General features: G+C 51.3%; 1 protein-coding gene across 1 annotated transcript in view; it reads right to left on the bottom strand.

Annotated features, from left to right (window-relative positions):
* Positions 1 to 21,449, bottom strand: part of INTS3 (integrator complex subunit 3) — a 45,294-nt gene that overhangs the window by 11,409 nt on the left and 12,436 nt on the right. The window contains exons 4-17 of the mRNA XM_084769154.1: positions 14,952 to 15,065; positions 14,649 to 14,733; positions 12,991 to 13,057; positions 10,419 to 10,563; positions 8,927 to 9,056; positions 7,507 to 7,604; positions 5,819 to 6,010; positions 3,572 to 3,659; positions 2,743 to 2,822; positions 2,317 to 2,408; positions 1,915 to 2,021; positions 891 to 1,010; positions 465 to 594; positions 29 to 83 (exon numbers count right to left, since the gene is read on the bottom strand). Coding sequence (XP_084625280.1) covers positions 29 to 83; positions 465 to 594; positions 891 to 1,010; positions 1,915 to 2,021; positions 2,317 to 2,408; positions 2,743 to 2,822; positions 3,572 to 3,659; positions 5,819 to 6,010; positions 7,507 to 7,604; positions 8,927 to 9,056; positions 10,419 to 10,563; positions 12,991 to 13,057; positions 14,649 to 14,733; positions 14,952 to 15,065 — 1,503 coding nt within the window. The remainder of the gene's footprint in view (positions 1 to 28; positions 84 to 464; positions 595 to 890; positions 1,011 to 1,914; positions 2,022 to 2,316; positions 2,409 to 2,742; positions 2,823 to 3,571; positions 3,660 to 5,818; positions 6,011 to 7,506; positions 7,605 to 8,926; positions 9,057 to 10,418; positions 10,564 to 12,990; positions 13,058 to 14,648; positions 14,734 to 14,951; positions 15,066 to 21,449) is intronic.

The following is a 21,449-nucleotide window of genomic DNA, read 5'->3' on the forward strand; positions in this document are numbered from 1 at the left end:
CTTTCTCCCCCAGGACTGGGCTCCTCACCTCCAGGACCTGGTCCACAATTTCCTGCATAACCTCACACTGGGCCTCTGTATCACTATAGGATAAAAATGAAAGGAGATCAGTAAGGGGGGGGGGGGCAAACACACCCAACTGTGTGCATACACATGTGACCCACAAAGGAGCTGCAAGCGCCTACCTCGGACGGGACACCTCTGGGCAGCATGTGCTGCTCTGTGAGCAGGGGTCCAAACAGGAGGAAAATGCTCACTTGCCCTGCTCCAGTCTCTAGAACAGAGACCGGGGCCCCAAGGTGCAAGGGGATGGGGCTACCCTATTGCAGGCCTATGCTCCCCAACATCAGCTAGACTTTTTCCATGAAGCCTCAACTTCCCCTCTGCGCCCCACCACCCACCCACACCAGGAGCAGGAAGCACCTGCTTGGGCCTCCTGAGGTGGGGGCAGGGTTTGTACCCACCTTCCCTTCTGCAGCTGCAGCACTTTGTCCCTCAGGGACTCGTCCAACTGGTCGAGGTAAGGGGTGACATCGACGGGCTCCTCCACAACAGTCTCCTTGATGGGGTGGAAGCGGAACTCTCTCTTCTTCCCTGAGAGTGGGGTGTCAGACTCCAGCACCCGAGACAGTAGCCACAACTGCCCGCTCGCCCCTACAGCCCTTGGAGGGAATCTGTCCACTCACGGTGCTGAAGGCCAGGCTGCGCACAAGGTCCAGCTCATGCCCACTAGGGGGCAGGACCACGTTAGCCTCCTGCCTTTAGTATCAAATGCTAAGCTCTCCACCAGGGAGCCTCATCTAGTGATAATAAGCCAAACTCTGTCGTGGGCAAAAGAGGAAGCACAGAAGGCCTGCAGGCCTCTTGGGCTGTCACAACTCAAACCTCACCTTTGCTGTTGAGATCTTCCTCGTCGTCACTGAAGGCTGCTTCTGCATTGTCATAGCAACTCTCATCCTTATCTGACAGATGGTTGTCCATTTCCATAGAAACAGGCTCTTCAATTTTGACTTGTGAGTAAAGAGAGAAAGACTCCTGATAGCCTCCTGTGTTCCCAGCGCGCTGATGCTTCTGGGAAGGAGACTAGTGGGCAGTGGGAGACTCTAAACGGTAAGTGCTGGAAGGAAGGACAGACTTGTCTTCTCAGCTCTGTGACCCACCCAGACCTCTCCATGTCTGTTCTGGATACATGGTAAGTGACCCACAGTCTTTGTGTATGTGATTTTTTAAAAAAGTTTTTTGAGACAGGGTTTCTCTGTATGTAGCCTTGGCTGTGCTGGAATCACTCTGCAGACCAGGCTGGCTTTGAACTCACAGAAATCAGTCTGCCTCTGCCTCCTGAGGGCTGGGATTAAAGGCGTGCGCCACTACCACCTAGCTCTTTTCTTTTTATTCCCCTCCCCCCCCCAAAAAGTCAGGATTTCTCTGTGTAGCCTTGGCTGTCCTGGACTCACTTTGAGGACCAGGCTGGCCTTGAACTCACAGAGCTCCGCCTGCCTCTGCCTCCCTGGGTGCTGGGATTACAGGTCTTTTTCTTCTCTGAAACAGGGCTTTCTGTATTCCAGGGTACCCCTGCCCCCTGATATTCCTGCTGCCACCTCCCAGGTGCTAAGATTACAGGCATGCATCACCATGCTCAGCTCTGGGCACATTTAGTAGTGTTCTTTCATTTAAAACCGAGTTGGAAAGTAGTGCTTGCCTTAAGCCCTTATTCCAAAACAAAACGGTGTGGAAGCCAGTCTGGCAGATGGAGCAACGACAAGCTCTTAGGAGAGGCCTGGACTAAGAACTAAGAAGAGTGATGGACAAGGACAGTATTCACTGAAATTTCACTAACGGAAAGGAAAGAGAGCAAGGGCAACCAGGGAAAATTCACTTAAGGCTGGATGAAGGGCTCTGTGGGAAAGTCCGTACCTTCCACGGGAGGGGAGGGTGAGCTGCAGAACTCAGGGAATTTCTCTCGAAGCATGGCCCGAAGCTCTTTATCCAATTTAGGGTTGTCAAACAGGGGGGCCAAGTGTCTAATAGAGAACACAGACGAAGGTCAACGTCAGATCTGCTCGCTGCTAACTCAGCACAGACACAGGCCGAGCAGCACGGCTGTGCCACCTTCAGACCCTTCCAGGTCAACAGGGAGGGAAGGCCTTTGCAGCCTATGGTAATACAATGGCGAGACAGAAATTCCTGCGTCAAGAGGGCATCCATCAGTGGAAGGAGTCAGAGCGGGGTGACACCACCTGGATGACGTCTTAGCTAGAGGGGGTCGAACCTAAGGAGAAACGGAGGACCCCCACCCCTAACACACAGATTCCTTACGCCAAGACTCGTTTCTCCACAATGTGGTTGAGGGAAGAGAAGACACCCTGGCGCACGTGGCCTTCCAATGGTGGGTAGAAGTTGGGGATGATCTGGAAGGGAAGGAGTGGAGGGAGTAAGCTGGACTAGCACCTCAGAGCTGTTCTGGTCTTGGTCAAGCGACAGTGAGACAGTTTGGCAGCAGAGAGGACTGCAAAGGCGATGAAGACGGACTCCTCGGACTAGACCCAGCTACTCCTCAGGGAAACCACTCTTGAGTCATCATTTCGCAGTTAAGAAAGCTTATGGCGACAAGGGCCGATTCCACTGGAGACACTGTCTGGTGACTCAGGCGCAGGTCGGCAGCTGAGGCACACTCGGAGACTAACGGAAGCGAACACTGCTCATTCAGGATGGGGAAGAAGCGAGGACAGCCACAACACTTACTCGGCACATGAAGTCCAGGAGCGTGGCAGTGATAGCTGGGTGGGGCTTCATGGAGTGGTGCATGACCAGGATAGCTGGCTCTAGGGAACGTGATGGAGAAGCGCACACCCTATCACACCCCGACATCACACCCCGCTCCCACGTCTGCTCGCAGTGGCCAGCGTGTGTGAATACACACTCTATCACACCCCGACATCACACACTGCTCCCACGTCTGCTCGCAGTGGCCAGCGTGTGTGAATACACACTCTATCACACCCCGACATCACACCCCGCTCCCACGTCTGCTCGCAGTGGCCAGCGTGTGTGAATACACACTCTATCACACCCCGACATCACACCCCGCTCCCACGTCTGCTCGCAGTGGCCAGCGTGTGTGAATACACACTCTATCACACCCCGACATCACACCCCGCTCCCACGTCTGCTCGCAGTGGCCGGCGTGTGTGAATACACACTCTATCACACCCCGACATCACACACTGCTCCCACGTCTGATCGCAGTGGGCAAAGCCCCTAGGGAGTTCTGTGTCTACACCCCCAATCCCAACCAGGCAGGGAAGCCTCCCCAGCTGCGCTCAGTCCTTATCTCCTTTCCTGTACCAGTGTTCAGCTTGGAGGAAAAGAGATGGGCAGACCTCCCCTGCCTGGGCCCTCCCACTCAGAGCCCAAGGCTGGGGGGAGAAGGCAGCAGTGGCTGGCCGGCCTCATCAAAGCCACTTTCCCTCTGGGTGGACGGAGAGCAGAGGGGCACACGGGAGCTGCTCCTGGATAGGCCACCTCCACCCACGCTCCCTGAGGCTGGTGCTGACTGGTCCCAGGCACATACCTATGTTCATAATGCTATCCTTGTCGGGGCTGAAGAACAGCCAGTCATAAAACAAAGCCAGCTTGGCATTAGAGGCAGCAACGTTGGACTGGAAAAGAGAAGGGAAAAGGGCTAGTTTCACTGATCAGCCATCTTTCCAGGGCCCACCCAGGGTGGATTCCAGGCCCAAGTGGCTGTTCTGTCTTTGAAACTCAGTTCCCAGTCAAAGATGGCAGACGCTCATGGGTGAGCAGCACACATGTCTACTATATGGGAACCGGGCTGGAATTTTCATGTGTTGAGCAGCACACATGTCTAATCCCCAGAACTCATGGGCACACTGGTCAACTTGGGGGTTGGGGTGCTATTTACAGTAGCCGGCAGCTGCCTTTGCTGAACCCAGGCACTTCCCTAGAGACCCCTAGGAATGGCCTGCTGCCTGAATCAGCACATTCCAGGGACACCATAAGACGGGGGAGGGGTGCAGGGTGCTTAGGAACACTGTCATCCTAAGTGAGCATCTACAGCCGCGGCTCTCAGCCTTCCTGACGCTGCGGCCCAGTAACACAGTTCCTCAAGATGTGTGACCCCAACCATAGAATTATTTTTGTTGCTACTTCATAACTATAATTTAGCTACTGTTATGAACAGTAATGTAAATGTGATGTGCAGGGTATCTGACAATTGATCTCCAGAAGGAAAGCAACCACTGAAGATGCTGGATCGTAAAGAGCTCTAGCAAAGGACTTGGGCTTTGTCTCAGCACCAACATGGTAGTGTACAATCACTTCTAACTCTAGTTCCTTCCTCTAAGCTCCAGATCTCCACCAGCACACACACCAGCACACACATACACACACACCCATACACACGGCACCCATATACACACACACCCATACACACGCACACACACCATACACCCACACCAGCACACACCCATACACCCACACCAGCACACACCCATACACACACACCAGCACACACATACACACGGCACCCATATACACACACACACACCCATACACACGGCACCCATATACACACACACCCATACACACGCACACACACCATACACCCACACCAGCACACACCCATACACACACACCAGCACACACCCATACACACACAGCAGCACACACCCATACACACACAGCAGCACACACCCATACACACACACCCATATACACACGCACACACACCCATATACACACGCACACACACCCATACACCCACACCAGCACACACCCATACACACCCCCACAGACCCCAGCACACCCACACACCCCACACCAACATATACACCCACACCAGCACCCACCCACTCACACACCCCAGCACACACACACCCCAGCACTCACACACCCCAGCACACACACACCCCAGCACACACACACCCCAGCACACACACACCCCAGCACACACACACCCCAGCACACACACACCCCAGCACTCACACACCCCAGCACACACACACCCCAGCACACACACACCCCAGCACACACACACCCCAGCACACACACACCCCAGCACACATATTCATACACATACACCCACACCAGCACACACACCCATACACACACACATCAGCACACATACCCACACACACACACACACACACACACTCCCCGGCACACACACCCATATACACACCCACACCAGCACACATAGCTACACACCTCCATACATACCCACACACACACACACACACACACACACACACACTCACTCTCTCTCTCTCTCTCTCTCTCTCTCTCTCTCTCTCAGGCATACACACATACCATACAACAAACAAACAGAAGAGCGAGTGCCCTGAGCCTGAGGGGGAAGAACTCCAGAGAATGACTATATAAGGTTTCTAGAAGCAAAGAAGAGAAACAGGGATGCCTTGGACTCACTCCTAGGGGTCCCTTAGGGGCCCAGGGAGGGACCTCAAAAAGCCAGGCTTTGTGCCTACAGTGGTTGGTGCACGTATCACTGTAATACTGAGGAGATAGACCAGAGGACTTGAGGCTAACCAGAGCTATATAATAAGACCAAACAAACAACAAACGAGATCAGGGTTGGGGACCTGGCAGTAGAGGAAATGCTGAGCCTAGTCAAACCCAGGCCCAATTTCCAGAGACAAGGGAGGGAGGTGAGGAGCCTGAAGGGTCCATTAGGGTTCAGATGGCCCTAGGATCAGAAGGAGGATGGCAGCAGCCCGGAACGCACTGGGAGGGCAGTGTTGCTCACCAGGCAGCGGCTTCTGCCCCCAGCCAGGCCCTTTACCGTGCATGTGGTCAGGAGCCAGCCAATGATGGCCCATCGGGGCAAGATGTCGGAACTCAGCACTTCGTTGGAGGGGTGGACTACCCCACAGATGTATCGGATGAGGTCACAGCGCAGGGACTGACTGTCAGGGGTCGAGAGGTACTGGCGCTGGAACCAATCCTGGTACCGCTTTTGCTGGCCAAATCGCACCTGGGGGGTGTGGGGGGTAGAAAGGAGGTGGACGGTGAGCGGAGGGAACCAGAGGCCCGACATGGACATGTGTCCTTCCGACGACGTCACTAAGCCCTCTCCTGGGGACGTCCTGATTCTAACACACTAGCTTGCGGTCACTCTCGCCACTGGCCTTGCACCACAGTGACCTCCAAAGGCAGCTGCCTTTTCCATTCCCCTCAGAAGACATCAAAACAGATCAGCAATGTTAACAAGATGCTTCCAGGTCAACACTGGAACACAACAGTGGTGGTGATGGTGGCTGAGCACTTGAAACGTAGCAACTGTGGCAGACACTAGATTCTCACATATATGTGTGTGATGGCTAGTTTTATGACATAAGCTAGAGTCACTCTGGAAGGTGGGATGTCAACTGGAAAAATGCCACTGCCAGATTGGTCTGTGGGCAAGGAAGGCGGTGGTGCATTTCTTGCTTGATGTTGATTTGGGAGGGCCCGGCTCTGGATGGGTGGTGTCATCCTAGGAACCACTGAAAGCAGGCTGAGCAAGCCAGGAGAGCCGCCAAGTGAGCAGCACCCTCCACGGCTTCCGCTGCAGCTCCTGCCTGCAGGCTGAGGTCCTGCACTGCCCTGAATTCCCTCAGTGACAGACCAGGGAGGGACGTGAAGTAAACTATTTCCTCTCCAGCTTGCTTCTGCTCGTGTTGTGTCATTATTTTTATTACAGCAACAGAAACCCTAACTAAGGCTGCGTGAGCTGGTGCATGCCTTTATTCCCAGCACTTGGGAGGCAGAGGCAAGTGGATCTCTGTGAGTTCAAGGCCAGCCCAGTCTATAGAGTGAGTCCACGACAGCCAGGATTACACAGAGAAACCCTAAGACACTATGTATATACTGTAAATGTGGCTTTTTAGACACAATGTCCAAGCTAGTCTGGGACCTGAGAGTCTCTTGCCTCAGTGTCCTCATCCAGGGCCCATCACACACCTCTACAACTTGCTCCTTTCTCTGATACAAAGCCTCAAGCCCAGGCTGCCTTTGACCCTGTAGCTCCTCCTGCATGGGCCCTCTGAGTGCTAGAATTACAGGCAGGTGCACCCATAGCTCTCTTTTTTTCTCCTGTTATTGTGAGCTTTGGTTTGTTTTGGTCAAGGTCTCACTGTGTATCCCTGGAGAACTTCAAATCTGTGGCAATCCTCCTGCCTCTGCCTCTCAAGTGCTGGTAACACAGTGTCTGCCACCTGGCTACTAATTTAAACTGTAACATTTGGCACGTGGCTACAAGAGGCAGCAGGTCTTGGCAGTTCTGAGCTGTCCTGGGAATTTGAAAGCTGGCCACAAAGGAGCTGTGCAATGCGCAGGCCTAGACCGAGCCAAAGAAAGCATCACGAAGGGACAGCGCCTCAGCCACTTTTGCGTGGGTCAGTGATCAGCGGTGACCAATCTGCACGGAGCTGGACTAACGCCCGACACCGCTAACTCCTCCTCCTCCTCCTCCTGCACAGAGCTTCTCACCCGGGACGTCATGAAGAGGAGCTTCGTTTCCATGTCTGGGGTTAGACGACAGGCTAGAAATTTTCGGGATGTTCTTGACTGAAGCAGCTGCAGGATACCTGACCCAGGGGAGAGGAGGAGAGACGCCTGAGGACCCGAAAAACGCAAGGCTGGGACAAGGCTGCGCCAGCTGCGGTTTTGCTCACGGGCCTAGTCCATGATCAGCCCCAAAGAAGGCCAGCAAAGGCCTACGTGATGGCCACTGGCCACACCAACTGCGGGCCTCTCAGAGCCTGCTGCCCATGTTTTTACAGTTAGAAATAAGCGGGAAATTCAGGGGGAAATAGCGGAAGTCCTAGCCTGATGTCCTGTTCCTAAGTGCGACACTATGAGATCCCAGGACCAGTGTGATCGTGTGGCATAGCCATAAACACTGCAGTCTCCAAATCCTGCCTGTCACTGACTAGCTGTGTGGCCTTCAGTAAGTGACTTAATCTCCGTGAAGCGCATCTTCCTGTGTAGAAAGTGAAATGCTCATATTAAGGCCTGGCACACACCCTCTGACACAGGAGGCGCCCAGCACATGCTTAAAGCATTACTGGAGTGTCACAGCAGCACTTTGCTCTCTGTTCTCACTTCCACGGTCCCAGATGGCGGCCTTTGGCGTGAGCATGCATTTGTGCTGGACACAGGTGTTAGAGGTGTGAGGGGAGGAATGAAGCTATAGAGTTGCTGTTCAGAATACAAAAAGATTCTGGGATAGTCAAAGGGACATGAAAGACCTTGTGCCCGCCCGCGCGCAACACACACACACACACACACACACACACACACACACACACACACAAACACACACCCTGCATGTGCCTTGGAATGAGTCACCGGGGCCATTTTTTTTCCCTATAGCTTCCGGAATAAAACTCAGGACCCTGCTTTATCACTGAGCTACATCCTGAGGCCGACTCTTCCAGGACAAATCAGACCCTATGTCACTCAGCCTCATGATGGCTGAACTCCCTGTCAACCTCCGTGAAGCTGGAGGCTGCCATCACCTTGCCAAGGGGCTCGATATATGTTGATGCACACGTGTCATAGTGTGTTTGTGTAAGTCAAAGCACAACTTTGGGAGGGAGGTCTCTCTGGGGACTGAACAAGGCACCAGGCTTGGCAGCAAGCGCTTTACCTACTGAGCTCTCTTGAGGCCTTGTCTGACATGGTGATATGGAAGCAACGGCTGCAGGAACCAGGCGAGTGGGGCCTGGCAAGGGACTACACGAGCAGCTCTATGCCTCTGCCAGGCCCATACCCAGCTGAAATTGGTAAAGTGTGTCTTACCCCAAGCTGTCTTCAACTAGCAAAAATCCCTTCTACCAACCAACCTCTGCCCCTTCCAATCCACTCAGAACACGCGAGGCCAGGCCACACCCAGGTGCGCGCTCACCTGTGAACTGAGGGCTCAAGGCCTGAGGGTTATGGATGATATCTTTCCAAAGCAGTTCAAATTCTGGTATCCTAGCAACATTCTGAAGTAATCTCACGAGGTCCCGGCCGATCATCAAACATTCCATGAACTGGAGGGGAGGGAGATTGGAGAATGAAACCGCGAGCTGAGGGGCGGAGGGGAGGCTCGAGTCGTCGCTTCTGGGGGAAGCACAAAGACCAGCAGGGGCTGCGGGGGGAAGGGAGGCAGAGGGGCCCTAGCGCGGCTCCTCCGCGGCCAAGGGACTGGCTATGCAGCTGTGCAGGGAAGAAAGGTGGGGGCTGGGATCCCTAACAAGGATCTGAGGTGCCTGGAAGAGCTGGGGCCACGCTGACTCTCACGTCAGTCACGTCCCCTTTCCATTTGGGATCAAAGGGAAGCAATTCCAGAGGTACAGGCTCATTCTGCCCATCAGAAGAGACTCTTGGTGACTTAAGAAATGATCTAAGCCGGGCGTGGTGGTGCATGCCTTCATTCCCAGTACTTGGATCGCTGTGAGTTCGAGGCCAGCCTGGTCTACACAAGGCTACACAGAGTTACACAGAGAAACCCTGTCTCAAAAAACCAAAACCAAACTAAACAAACAAACAAAAGATCTATATGTGCATGCTCCAAACAGTACTGATTAACAGCACGTGGCTATACAATCTGTGAATGCACTTTGTTTTGCCCACACATATGTACGTACATTATGTGCCTACAGGGGCCAGAAACAGGGCTAGGTTTTCTGAACTGGAGTTCCATATGGTTGTGAGCCACCATGTAGGTGCTGGGAACCAAACCCAGGTCCTCTGCAAGAGCAGCACCCACTCTTAACTGCTGAAATTTTATCTGATTTTACCTGCTATTACTTTTAACTTAAATTTTCCTATGTGGTCAGTGGCCTTAAAGTAGCCTAGATCTAGGATACCTCTCTTGGGAGAAACTATAGTAAATAACTCATAATCCACCCAAGTAAACATGGCAATTACTTCCAGGGGAGATGATTTAGCTAACAGTGGGCACACAAGAATAGCTGCTGTCTGCCACGCACAGTGGCGCACGCCTGTAATCCCAGCACTTGGGGAGGCAGAGGCAGGCAGATCTCTGTGAGTTCGAGGCCAACTTGGTCTGCAAAGCAAGTCCAGGACTAACAGAAAAACCCTGTCTCGGGGTTAGGGGGGTGGGGGTGCAGGGAAGAATAAAAGAAACGGCTGTCTGTTGCACAAACAATGAAAACTGAAACTGACCAGAAAAGCCCTGAGGATGTCAGTACTATATGTGACATTTCTAGGAGTGAGGGGTATTCCACACCAGTTCCCTGTCCTGTGCTCCTGAGCTGTCTAGGGATGATGAAAGCACCACCTCGGAACCACCTGCATCTTTAACGAGGTAGCTCTGGCCCAGATGCATAAAGGCCATGGGACACCACATCTCCTATCACTTCCTCATACTGTCTGCCCCGGTCCCTTACCCGTTCCCGGAGCAAGGAGATGCAGAAGTCGACTTCTTTCTGTCGGAGGCTCTGGAGCTGGGTGGTCCCGTGGTGGTCCACGATGAGCCGGAGGTATGTGTACACAGCCATGGCAATGAGGATGCTGCTCTTCAGGACCCACTCCCTGCAGGAAGGGAGGACACTGCACCTGCCTCTTGCCTAGACCTTCTTTCTCACCCTACTGGCCTGCACCTCACACTGCTCTGATGATCACACTCTGAGAATGGCTTCTGTCATTCACGCTGTTGTTATCTAACTGTGAGTTGACTAAGGTGAAGGGAACTAATGTCCTTTACCAGACAGATGCCCAACAAAGGTAGGCGCTGAATAAAATCAGCCTCTTATGACACAAATACATTCAAGCTGCTGATAAAATAATTGTGTGTGAGCCAGGTGGTGGTGGTGCATGCCTGTAATCCTAGCACTTGGGAGGCAGAGGCAGGTAGATGGCTGTGAGTTCAAGGCCAGCCTGGTCTACAAAGTGAATCTAGGACAGCCAAGGCTACACAGAGAAACTTTGTCTCGAAAAACAAACAAACAAACAAACAAAATGTTTTCTGTGTCAGTAGTCCTCTGAAGTGTGATGCAAGGACCTCCAGGGATTTCCAGGGCCCTTTCAGGACCTGGAGTTCCTAGACCGCACTGGGCTAACCCTCCTACAGGCTTATTATTACAGCCAACCAAGCCACCGACCCCACCCTCAGATAGTGAGTCACCTGCCCTAACCCAAAATCTGAGGGGTTTTTAAGCGGGGAGAGGGCATCTGCTTTTAGATGGCAAAGACCATTTCCCTGGAATACAGTGATAAAAGCATTATCTTTTTTCCAGGGGCTTCAAAGGGGGCGAAGGGAAGGGCGCAGTGGGAGGCTCCAACACTCTAGTGCTGCCTCCAAGCACCAAGTAGTTTGTAATTGCTTTCACACCCCTGCTGAAAGGCAGCAATGGAGGAAGGGTTTAATTAACAGAACCAGGAGGCATCCTGACTCAGGAAAAGTAATCAAGCCATTTAATTAACTATGAGGCTGTGGCCTTTTCTTTCTCTGAGTTTTCTTTTGTGATGTGGGAGCTGTTTCTGGTCTTTGAAACAGGGTCTTGCTGTACAGCCCAGGTTAGACTTGAATTCCTGGTAATTCTCCTGCCTCAGCCCCCCACATGCTAGGATTATGGGCATGCACTACTATGCCCAGCACTGTCCTTTTGTTTTCACAAAATGGAAATGCTAGCCAAGGACATGTGCTTCCTTTTACCCCCATATCCCTAAAAATACTTGGGGGTTAGGTAAACAGGATGGTAGGCTAGAACACAGTTTTAAATGCCACAGTATTCCCTTTCAGCAAAACTGTGAAGGGGTCGGGCAGCGCTGTGGCAGCCGTCTGACCTCTGTATGGAAGGTCAGCTTTAAGGTATGGCTAGGACAGAATCTGACACAAGGAACAGAAGGGCAGGAATTGCTTTTGAGGAAGATTGTAGCAGAGGAAAAGGACAAATCTGCCACTGGGATGGCACGGTGAAGAGGAGAGGAAGGTGGAAGTCAGGCCCTCTAGCCAAAGGTTGCAAAGAAACACGAGAGACCAAAAGAGAAGCAGAGGCCTAGTAAGAAACCGCTAGGAAGTCCCACTGCTAGTGTGATGACCACAGCGGCCCCAGGGCAGCTGCATAACTGGGCCCTGGACACTAGGTGGCACTACACAGCAGGCCTGGGCAGAACACAGCTTCCTCCGTTATGAAGAGAATCATCCTTTTAAATTGAAATGAATGTAGACAACTTTAGGCCTCTCAGTCATTTGGCTATTTGGTGTCTTTACTCAGAAAAAGATGCTAAAAAGAAGTGATGCAGAAACTGGGACCAGGGCTGGAGAGATGGCTCAGAGGGGAAGAGCACTGACTGCTCTTCCAAAGGTCATGAGTTCAATTCCCAGCGACCACATGGTGGCTCACAATCATCTATAACGAAATCTGTATACATAATAAATAAATAAATAAATTAGGATAAGTAGGAGCTTTAAAAAAAAAAAAGAAAGAAAGAAACTGGGACCATAGCATCCAGGGGAAGCCGTAAGCAAATTTACATAACACAACAGGCCTCACACCTTCACTTTGTTGGGGAAGAGAAGCCAGAGAGTTAAATGTGGCCCCACAGCACTTCCAAGCAGGGTCTCTGCTCCCTATTGCTTCTTTACCCACACTGCCTCTGTGCCATTCCAAAAAGAGCACGTGCTGGACTGAGAGGCACCTGCCCCTCTGCTGAGCTCATTTCCCCACCAGCTCCCCCAAAATATAAACATTCCAAGGAGGTCTGGGTCAAAAATAAACCCTTATCAGATGAAACCAGTTTTTCCTGGGTTCAGAGATATTTTAGCTCCTTCTTTCTCCTCCTCCATCTCCTCGGGCACACTGTGGCTTCAGTTCTCTCATCGGCCACCGGCCACCGGTGGGCTCGCCACGCCTTCCCCTGGCCTCAGAGCACTCTGGAGCCAGAGCCCTTTGTCCCCATGTCCCATCTCACACCCCTCACCCTGGCTCGTGCCCCACCCTTCATGGCAGACTCTACCTCTGCTCCGTCAGGATATCCAGAACACTTTCTGCCAACCAGATATTTTTGGCTGTAACATCGCCACCTGGTTTCAAGGGGTGGGAGGAGAAGAATCAGAATACAGTAGCTCTAATTAGCATCTCAGCTAATCGATAATCTCTTCACTCACCCTGCTGGTCCACCCAGCTATGCCACCCACTACTGCCCTGAATGCTAGAATAAAGCATCCTCTCCTTTAGGATGTAAAGCTCCCCCATTTGCCTTGACAGAGAAAGGGACCGGCTCTTCTATTCTTCTACAACTGCCACTTTACCAGAGAGGATGTTTTCCCATGCACCAGGAACTGCAGAGGGAAAGCGATGTCCTTGAAAAGTAATGTCTGAGAGGACAGACCTGAGAAGGCCCGGCTGAAAGGCAAAGGCTGTGCCTGGACTAGGGTCTAAGAGAGGTAGGTAGCTGACGCGGGGCAGTCCAGCGGCTGAATGTCAGGGTGGGACTCGGGATCCTGACAGGCTAAGGGGGCGTTTTCTAGACACCAGTCTTTGGATCTTGCCCCTAAACTCCTGGAGCAGAATTAAAACACGGTGTCACCAGACAAAAATATTGGGGTGAGAAGTGGGGCTGGGAGTGTCAAATAGGAAAGAAAAGTGCCAAGAAAGAATAAAAATAAAATTTCAGCACACCAATGCTACACTTTGCCCTGGATCTCAGTGAAAAAAATTCCATGCCAAATCACAAGGATTAGGGGCCATACACAGTAAGCAGTGACATCAGAGCTGCAGAAAACCCTCTAGAAAAGGCAAAGCACAGCAGGTAGGACGGTGCACGCTAGGAAGCTGTCCAGGAGGAGCGCGACATCTGAAGCCAGCATGGGCTGCATCGCAAGACATTTTTTATTTAAAAATAAAAAAATAAAATAAAAGGGAGAGTGGAGGGGGTTGGCGCTGGTACACTTCAGAAGACTGGGTGCACTCCTGAGGCCTTGGGTTCAGTTCTTACCACCACAGCAAAGAAAACAACGGAAACCGGGCACCAGTGGGCACTCGTGAGGCAGAGCTGCACACCAGCCTCGTTTGTATTACTTAGTATTTTATTCATTTGTTTTGTTTCTTGTTTTTAACAGGAAAACAAAACACAAGCAATCTCAGAAGCAGGAGAGGTGACTTGGGCCAGACCTTTTTCATATCCGATATTTCAGACAGATGTCATGGACGCCGAGATTAAAAAAGCCCTAAATGTCAGGGACATTCTGCGACACTGTCCCTCAGACTGGCCCCAGTCAGACGCCAAAATTACTCGGAGCCAGTGTTTATAAGAGGGGTGGAGCCAGGGAAAGCAGAAGGCAGAGAGCAATGGCCCCTCAGTCCTCTCTGCACCCCGCTCCCGATCTAGCACGCTCCCCAACTCCAGAGCGATGGCTGGCTAACACAGGCCACATACCTAGTCAGGTCTTAACTTAGCAGAAAAGAAATCAAGGCAAGACTCTCTGATCCAAAAGCCCCCTGTGGTTTTCCAATCTGATTTTTCTTGCAATGTATGTGGCAGAAGACCCCTGCACCAGGCTCCATGGACCCACCTAGTGGGCTCCTCAGTTCCTCGGCTCCATCTTCCACTGCCTAGACTTAGCTCTGGGCTCTCTCTCCCCTTTCTTCCTATGCTCTTGCTGACAAGCTTACCTGCAATCTGCTTCATAAATGTCATGCAAACACCATCAGCTCCCAGAACTCCACTCTTCACTAGCTCCCGAACCAACCACACCAACTAGAGGCAAACAGAACAGAGATGTGAGTCTGACAGAGGAGCTTACTCAGCAGTGCTATAAGCTGCAGCCCACAGCCTCTCCCTTCAGCGGGTCCACCTTCAGCCTATAGCACTGTTTTCCTGTCTTGTTTGGAGCTGGGGACTGAACCTAGGCCTTGTGCACGCTAAGCACATGCTCTAGTTACACCCCCAGCCCTGCTCTTTCCTTCTGGCCTTACCTGAGCACGGCAGGTATCCTGCAACTTCAGGTACTTCTCCATAAGTATCTGGTTTATTTTATTCAAGACAATGTTCATGCCATCACGACTCACGAGAGCCAAGTCCCGGTAACACTGTGAGAAATAAGGTTTGTGAACAGCCAGTTAACCAGCTAAGCTCAGCTGCTGACTCCACAGGCACCCCCAGTCCCCCCAACCCCAAGTCCATCCTTAGATAACAGCAGCAGGGCACTGAGAGGCAAGGAAACATTGCGTTCTGCATTCCTTCTGCAGACCTAACCTCTGCTCTACCTCTTAGGGGAGCAGAAAAAGGACTAAAAGATTCTCTAATAAGGCAAGAAGGCCTGCTTGGCAAAGCTCCTAGTCCTGTGCCTGTCCCCAACCTCCCTTTTCAGGAAGTGTCATGCTGTTTGATGCCACTAGCTGAGCAAACCCAGGTGGAAGCCATCTGTGTTTCATCTGCCAGTGAAAGGTCACTGAAAAATGGGTTCGGGTGAAAGTCAAAAAGAAACCCAGAGGTTTTTAGACTTGCTGTAACCCAGCCAGACGCAGCAAAGGGAATAGAAAGGGACCAGGGTCTGGGAAAAAGGACAGAAACAAAATTGCACTTTCTTAGCTTGATATAGTGGCACGTGCCTATAATCCCAGCATTTGGGAGGGAAATTACAAGTTCAAGGCTAGCTTGGGCTATAAATTGAGACGCTTGCCAGGCATGGTGGCGCACGCCTTTAATCCCAGCACTCGGAGGCAGAGGCAGGCAGATCACTGTGAGTTGACAGCCAGCCTGGTCTACAAAGTGAGTCTATGACAGCCAAGGCTCTACACAGAGAGACCCTTTCTTGAAAAACCAAAATAAATAAATTAGAGTGAGACTCTTGTTTAAAACCAAAACAAACACTTCCTTGTTTGCTTGAGACAGAGCCTTACACCGCAGCTCAGGGTGTGCTGGAACTCACAGTATATGTCCATCTTGCTGTCTCAGCCTCCTAAGACCGTGGGTCTGCAGGCATATACTACTCCAGCCCCTCACAGCCATCGGTGGTGTTACGTAACAGTGATCCCAGCACTCAGGGGGCAGAAGCAGGCAGATCTCTGTGAGGACAGCCAGGTCTACAGAGTGAGTTCCAGGCCAGCCAGGGACACACACAGGAACTTTTCTCAAAACAACAAGAATAAATAAATAAACAAAAAGTCCAGGAAGTTTTATGCTTATTTGTTTGTGAGTGTAGGTCAGAGGAAAGCTCTCTCCTTCCTCATGTTGTGTGGCAAGTTTTTTACCCTCAGCCATCGTGCCAGCCCGCAAACAAGATCGCTATTAACTAATGCCTTTCCCCTGGTCTCCTGGCTGACCTTTGCTTTTGCCAAGGATTGAAGGATGACGGGAGGGGGCTTTAGCACCCACACCCTCACCCCTGGGGGATAAGGGAGTGTGGCCGGTTCCTCTGAGTCACTGCTTCCCTTTCCTTAGCGCTTTTCCTCTTCAGTGAAGTCACAGGCCTTAGGGAACCTCATTAGCTGCCTCCTGCACCTGCTGAGTTCTTCCTGTCACAGTCTCAGCCAAAAGGGTAAAACTTAAGGAGACTGCTTCTCAGCTAGGAAGAAACCCCAGAAGGCTGGTGTAGGGAAGCCCTCAAATTAAGCATGAGCTGGTGTGGGGTGCGGGCCTGTAATTTCAGGGAGGTGGAAGAAGGGTCAAAAGTTCAAGGCCATTCTCAGCTACGAGGAGAGAGAGAGAGAGAGAGAGAGAGAGAGAGAGAGAGAGAGAGAGGGAGGGAGGGAGGGAGGGAGGGAGGGAGGGAGGGAGGGAGGGAGGGAGAAAAGAAGAAGAGGAGGAGGAGGAGGGGGCGCGCTTAGGCCATCCTGACAGTGATGCTGGGCCCCACTTCTAAGACAGAGGTTATTCATAATCCATAGCTGCTGGCAAAGGAAGGTTCCTAAGAGTGTCACTGGGCCTGCGGTCACACCCCAGGTGAGGAGCCTCATGCTGACGAGTAGGCAGCCAGCATAAAGCGAAAACAGATGCCATGCTTTTTACACTGGGCTTTTGTTTCATTTTGTTTGGCAGTTGTCTTAGCGGGTTTTTTTTTTTAAGTTTGTTTTTATTTGGTTGGTTTTGTTTTTCAAGACAGGGTTTCTTTGTGTAACCTTGGCTGTCCTGGAGTCACTTTGTAGACCAGGCTGGCCTCTAACTCACAGATCCTCCTGCCTCTGCCTCCTGAGTGCTGGGATTACAAACGTGCGCCACCACATCCAGCTGTGTGTTGGGGATTTTTTTGTTTTTGTTTTTCGAATACAGGGTTTCTCTGTGTAGCCCTGGCTGTCCTGGACTCACTACGTAGACCAGGCTGGCCTCAAACTCATCTTTGCCTCCCAGAGTGCTGGGATTACAGACGCGCATAAAGTAAGTTAAGTGGGTGGAGTGACGGGGAGGAGTTGGAGGCGGGAGGGGAGGAAGCCTGTCTGGACAACGTATGAGTGGAGAAAATCCAGCATTAAAATCCAGGTAGGGGGCTGCAAAGACTGCTCAGACTGCTCAGACTGCTCTTCCAGAGGTCCTGAGTTCAATTCCCAGAACCCAGGTAGTGACTAACATCTATAATTCCCACCCAGCTACAGAAAAAGACCCTGTCATACACCAAACCAAGCAAGCAAACAAATCCCAGCAATCTAACTCCAAATCCCACCCTTAAGCAGCTCACACACAAATGTGAAAACTGCCAGGGATGGAGGGAAACTGCGGCAATTGTGAACTCTCTCGCCCCAGGCATTCCACAGTGCGGCCCTCAGCACCAGCAGATCTCTGCCTTAGCGGGAAGTGGGACTCCTACAAGATTAGTTCTCATCACACTTGCCACCTCCTCTGTCCTCAAGTCTGACTGACTTGATGAAAATATCAACAGAGGTCCTAACGTGCTACAAAGCTCTCACAGCCAAAGGAGACTTTATCCCCTGACTCCATCTAGGCTGTAAACTGATAAAGGTTAAAAACAGAAACCAGAAAGGAATAAGCACAAGATGAGGAGACCAGGTGGCTCCTGCCAATGCGCGGGCGACCAAATCAGCAAAGTGTGTTCTGGAGACCCATCCTAGGTAAGTCACAGAATGTCCTAGGGACGAGGGATGTTGAGGTAAAAAAGAAAAACCACGCTGAGCTAACCACATAAAAAACCTTATCAGTCAGGACAGGCAAGGCTACACAGAGAAACCTTGTCTCGAAAAACCAAAAAAAAACCAAAACCAAAACAAAACAAAAGATCTCTGTGAGTTCGAGGCCAGCCTGGTCTACAAAATGAGTCTAAGACAGCCAAAGCTACACAGAGAAACCCTGTCTCGAAAAAAAACCAAATCAAAACAAACCAAACAAAATCCTTATCTGTTCAAATGAAAGATGAATACCAGAAATGCAGACAGGGAAGGAGGGCCAGCTCTCCAGGAGATGCGAGGCCCGGTGGAGAGCAGCGGCTCTGCTGTCTGCCTAACTCCAAGCTCTATCAGTCACAGTGCTGGTAACACTGCAGCCCACGCCCCGCGCTGCCAGGCTGCTGACTGTTCTGGGAAAGCAGATGGGGGGAAAACAGAAACAAGAGGAGGAGCAGACAGGAGCCGAGGACCTGAAGAAAGAAAGGGGCGAGTGGCAAGGAGGCAGCTCTTCAGCCTGATCCCGCTGAGAAGGTGACAGAGCAGCACTTGGTCACACAGCGCCTGACTGCTTCCGGACATCTGAGGGAGAGACCTGGGCTCTGATGTTAGGGCTTTTCCAGCTACTCTAACTGCCTGACCCTGCAGAGTTTAGACCCCAGCTTAGTGCCTGCTCAGGAGACCTCAAGCAGTCCTTAGCCAGACACCGCACGGGAAGGCAATGAACTCAAAGGCTGCATACACAGCATCATGGACGCGCTGTCGGCGGAAAATGTAACAGGGATGGCGCCCACCTGTGTACTTCAACACGTTACCTGCATTCTCTGCTTTAAATCACTGTGTGCACACCATGCTGTGCATGCACATGCTATGGGGCACACGTGGAGGTCAGAGGACAGCTTTCTGAGTCCTTCTCCCTTTGATTCTGAGGATCAAACTCAAGTCACCAGGTGTGTAAAACAAACAAGTTTACCTGCTGAGCCATGCTGCCCACTTGCCTAGAAAGGCGTTCTCCACTGTACCCGTTTAATCCACCCTAGCTCACCCACTGACAAGTCCCTAGGAGCTGCCCCTGACTCCTGAGCTCGCTCACCAGTGCAGGCAGCGGCTTCCCCGCTCACGGTTCCCAGGCCCAGTTTCCACAACATTCCTAACCACTCATGCCTCAGAGCTCTGTGCCTTCGAGACTCGGGAACAAGTAAATCTTAAGTTCGACTTGGATTTCGGCCCAAAGGCAGAATTAACCCCAAATAAACCTGTTCTCTTGCTGAAAGCTGAAGTCTAAGGCACATTAAAGATCAATCCCTATTGGCAGCTCCCCCAGGAACTTCTGTCCAACGGAGAGAAGGAGACAACTGGGCAGGCTGGACACGCACTCCTCCGCCACAGTCTGACCCAGCTCAAGGTCTCCAAATGACTCACTACCTGACGGCTCCTCCCTCATCCAAAACTGTGCTCCTTCTGACTGTAACTCATCTATGGAGCCTCAGGTAGAGGATTTACTCCAAAACTGTTAGCATGTGCACACAAGCCTGGCACAGCTGTCATCAGTTATGAAGCCCAAAGGGAGATGGTTACCCTCCCTCGAGGGCATGGGCCTGCCACAGTGCAAAAGGCGCAGCGGTCAGACTCACGGCATAGTTTATACTGTCGAACCCTGTGGCTTCTCACTGCCACTGCCACAGTGCAAAAGGCTCAGCGGTCAAACTCACGGCATAGCATGCTTATACTGTCGAACCCTGTGGCTTCTCACTGCCACTGCCAGGAAGAGCAACACAAAGCAGAGACGGCCGCAGACGCAGCCTGCTCCCCTCACGAGGCTCACTGGCCTCACCGGAAACAAACCAACCTTTCCAGAATGCAAGCCTAGTCTGCATTGAGATGACTAAGATGTTGTTGGTCTGTTTGGTAGTTTTTGTAGGGGAAGCTTTCCTTTGTAAGGCAGGCTGAACTGCTACCTCTTATTTCTTTTTTTTTTTTTGGTTTTTCGAGACAGGGTCTCTCTGTGTAGCCTTGGCTGTCCTGGACTCACTTTGTAGACCAGGCTGGCCTCGAACTCACAGCGATCCGCCCGCCTCTGCCTCCCGAGTGCTGGGATTAAAGGCGTGCGCCACCACGCCCGGCTCCTCTTATTTCTTTATTTGTATTTATGTTTGCTGTGTGAGTTTATGTACACCGTGTGTGTGCTGTACCTTGGAGGCCAGTAGGGTGTCAGATGCCCTGGAACTGGAGTTACAGGGAATTGTGAGCTGTGATATGGGTGCTGGGAACTGAAGACCTTTTTTTTTTTTTTTAAATAAAAGATTTACTTATTTATTTAACTTATTAGCTTGGTACTTGATATGTAGCTCTAACTGGCTTTGAACTCAAGGCAATCCTCCTAGCTTAGCTTTCCAATTACTGATATTATACACATGATTCGCCATGCAAGGAAGCTGGGGCTCAAGCCGAAGGCCTCACACATGCTATACATCACTTACATTGGGCCTACATGCAATCATACTTTAAAAATGTCTTACTTTATGTATTATGTAGTGTGTGTGTGTGTGTGTGTGTGTGTGTGTAAGAGAGGGGGGGTGGAGGGGAGACCAAGACCTGGACACCTTTTGAAAGGAGTCTGTCCCCTCCTTTTACCATAGGTTCTGAGAATCAAACTTAGTCATCAGGCTTCAGATTTTAATTATAATACCCATGAAAAGGCATACAAGCTGGTATGAGGCAGAGGCAGGCAGATCTCTGAGTTCAAGGGCATCCTGATCTACAGAATGAGCTCCAGGACAGCCAGGGCTACAGACAGAAGCCCTGCCTCAAAACAACAACAAAGCCAGTTGTGGTGGCGCACACCATTGATCCCAGCAATTGGGAGGCAGAGGCAAGCAGATATCTGTGAGTTCAAGGCCAGCCTGGTCTACAAATTGAGTCCAGGACAGCCAGGCCTGTTACACAGAGGAACTGTCTTGAACCAACCCCCACCAAAAAAAGTATGCAAGAGAAAATTAAATCAGAGCCCACTTATTCACCTTTATCTTTGCCAACGAATTCTTTACAATCAGTGAGCCCATATTACTGCTTAACACAACCAACTTAATAGCCATTTATTCCTGAAGATCTGGGTAATAAATACAGTGTGAAATGAAATCCCAGCACTCAGGGAAGGCTGAAGAAAGCAGAGTTCACGGTCAGCCTGGAATGTCTCAGAAAAAGAAAGAAAGAAAAGGGGGGAAGCACAAACAGAATTCTACTTCACAAAGTCAGAAAGGCTGGTTTTCTCCTTGGAAAACCAGAGCACGTGAAGAGTTGCTGTCCTCCCTTCACCTTCATGGGCATCCCAGGCTGCTCAGGGAGGCACAAAACAAGAGG

This window comes from Acomys minous (assembly GCF_964271855.1).
Source record: "Acomys minous genome assembly, chromosome: 19".
Taxonomy (NCBI): domain Eukaryota; kingdom Metazoa; phylum Chordata; class Mammalia; order Rodentia; family Muridae; genus Acomys; species Acomys minous.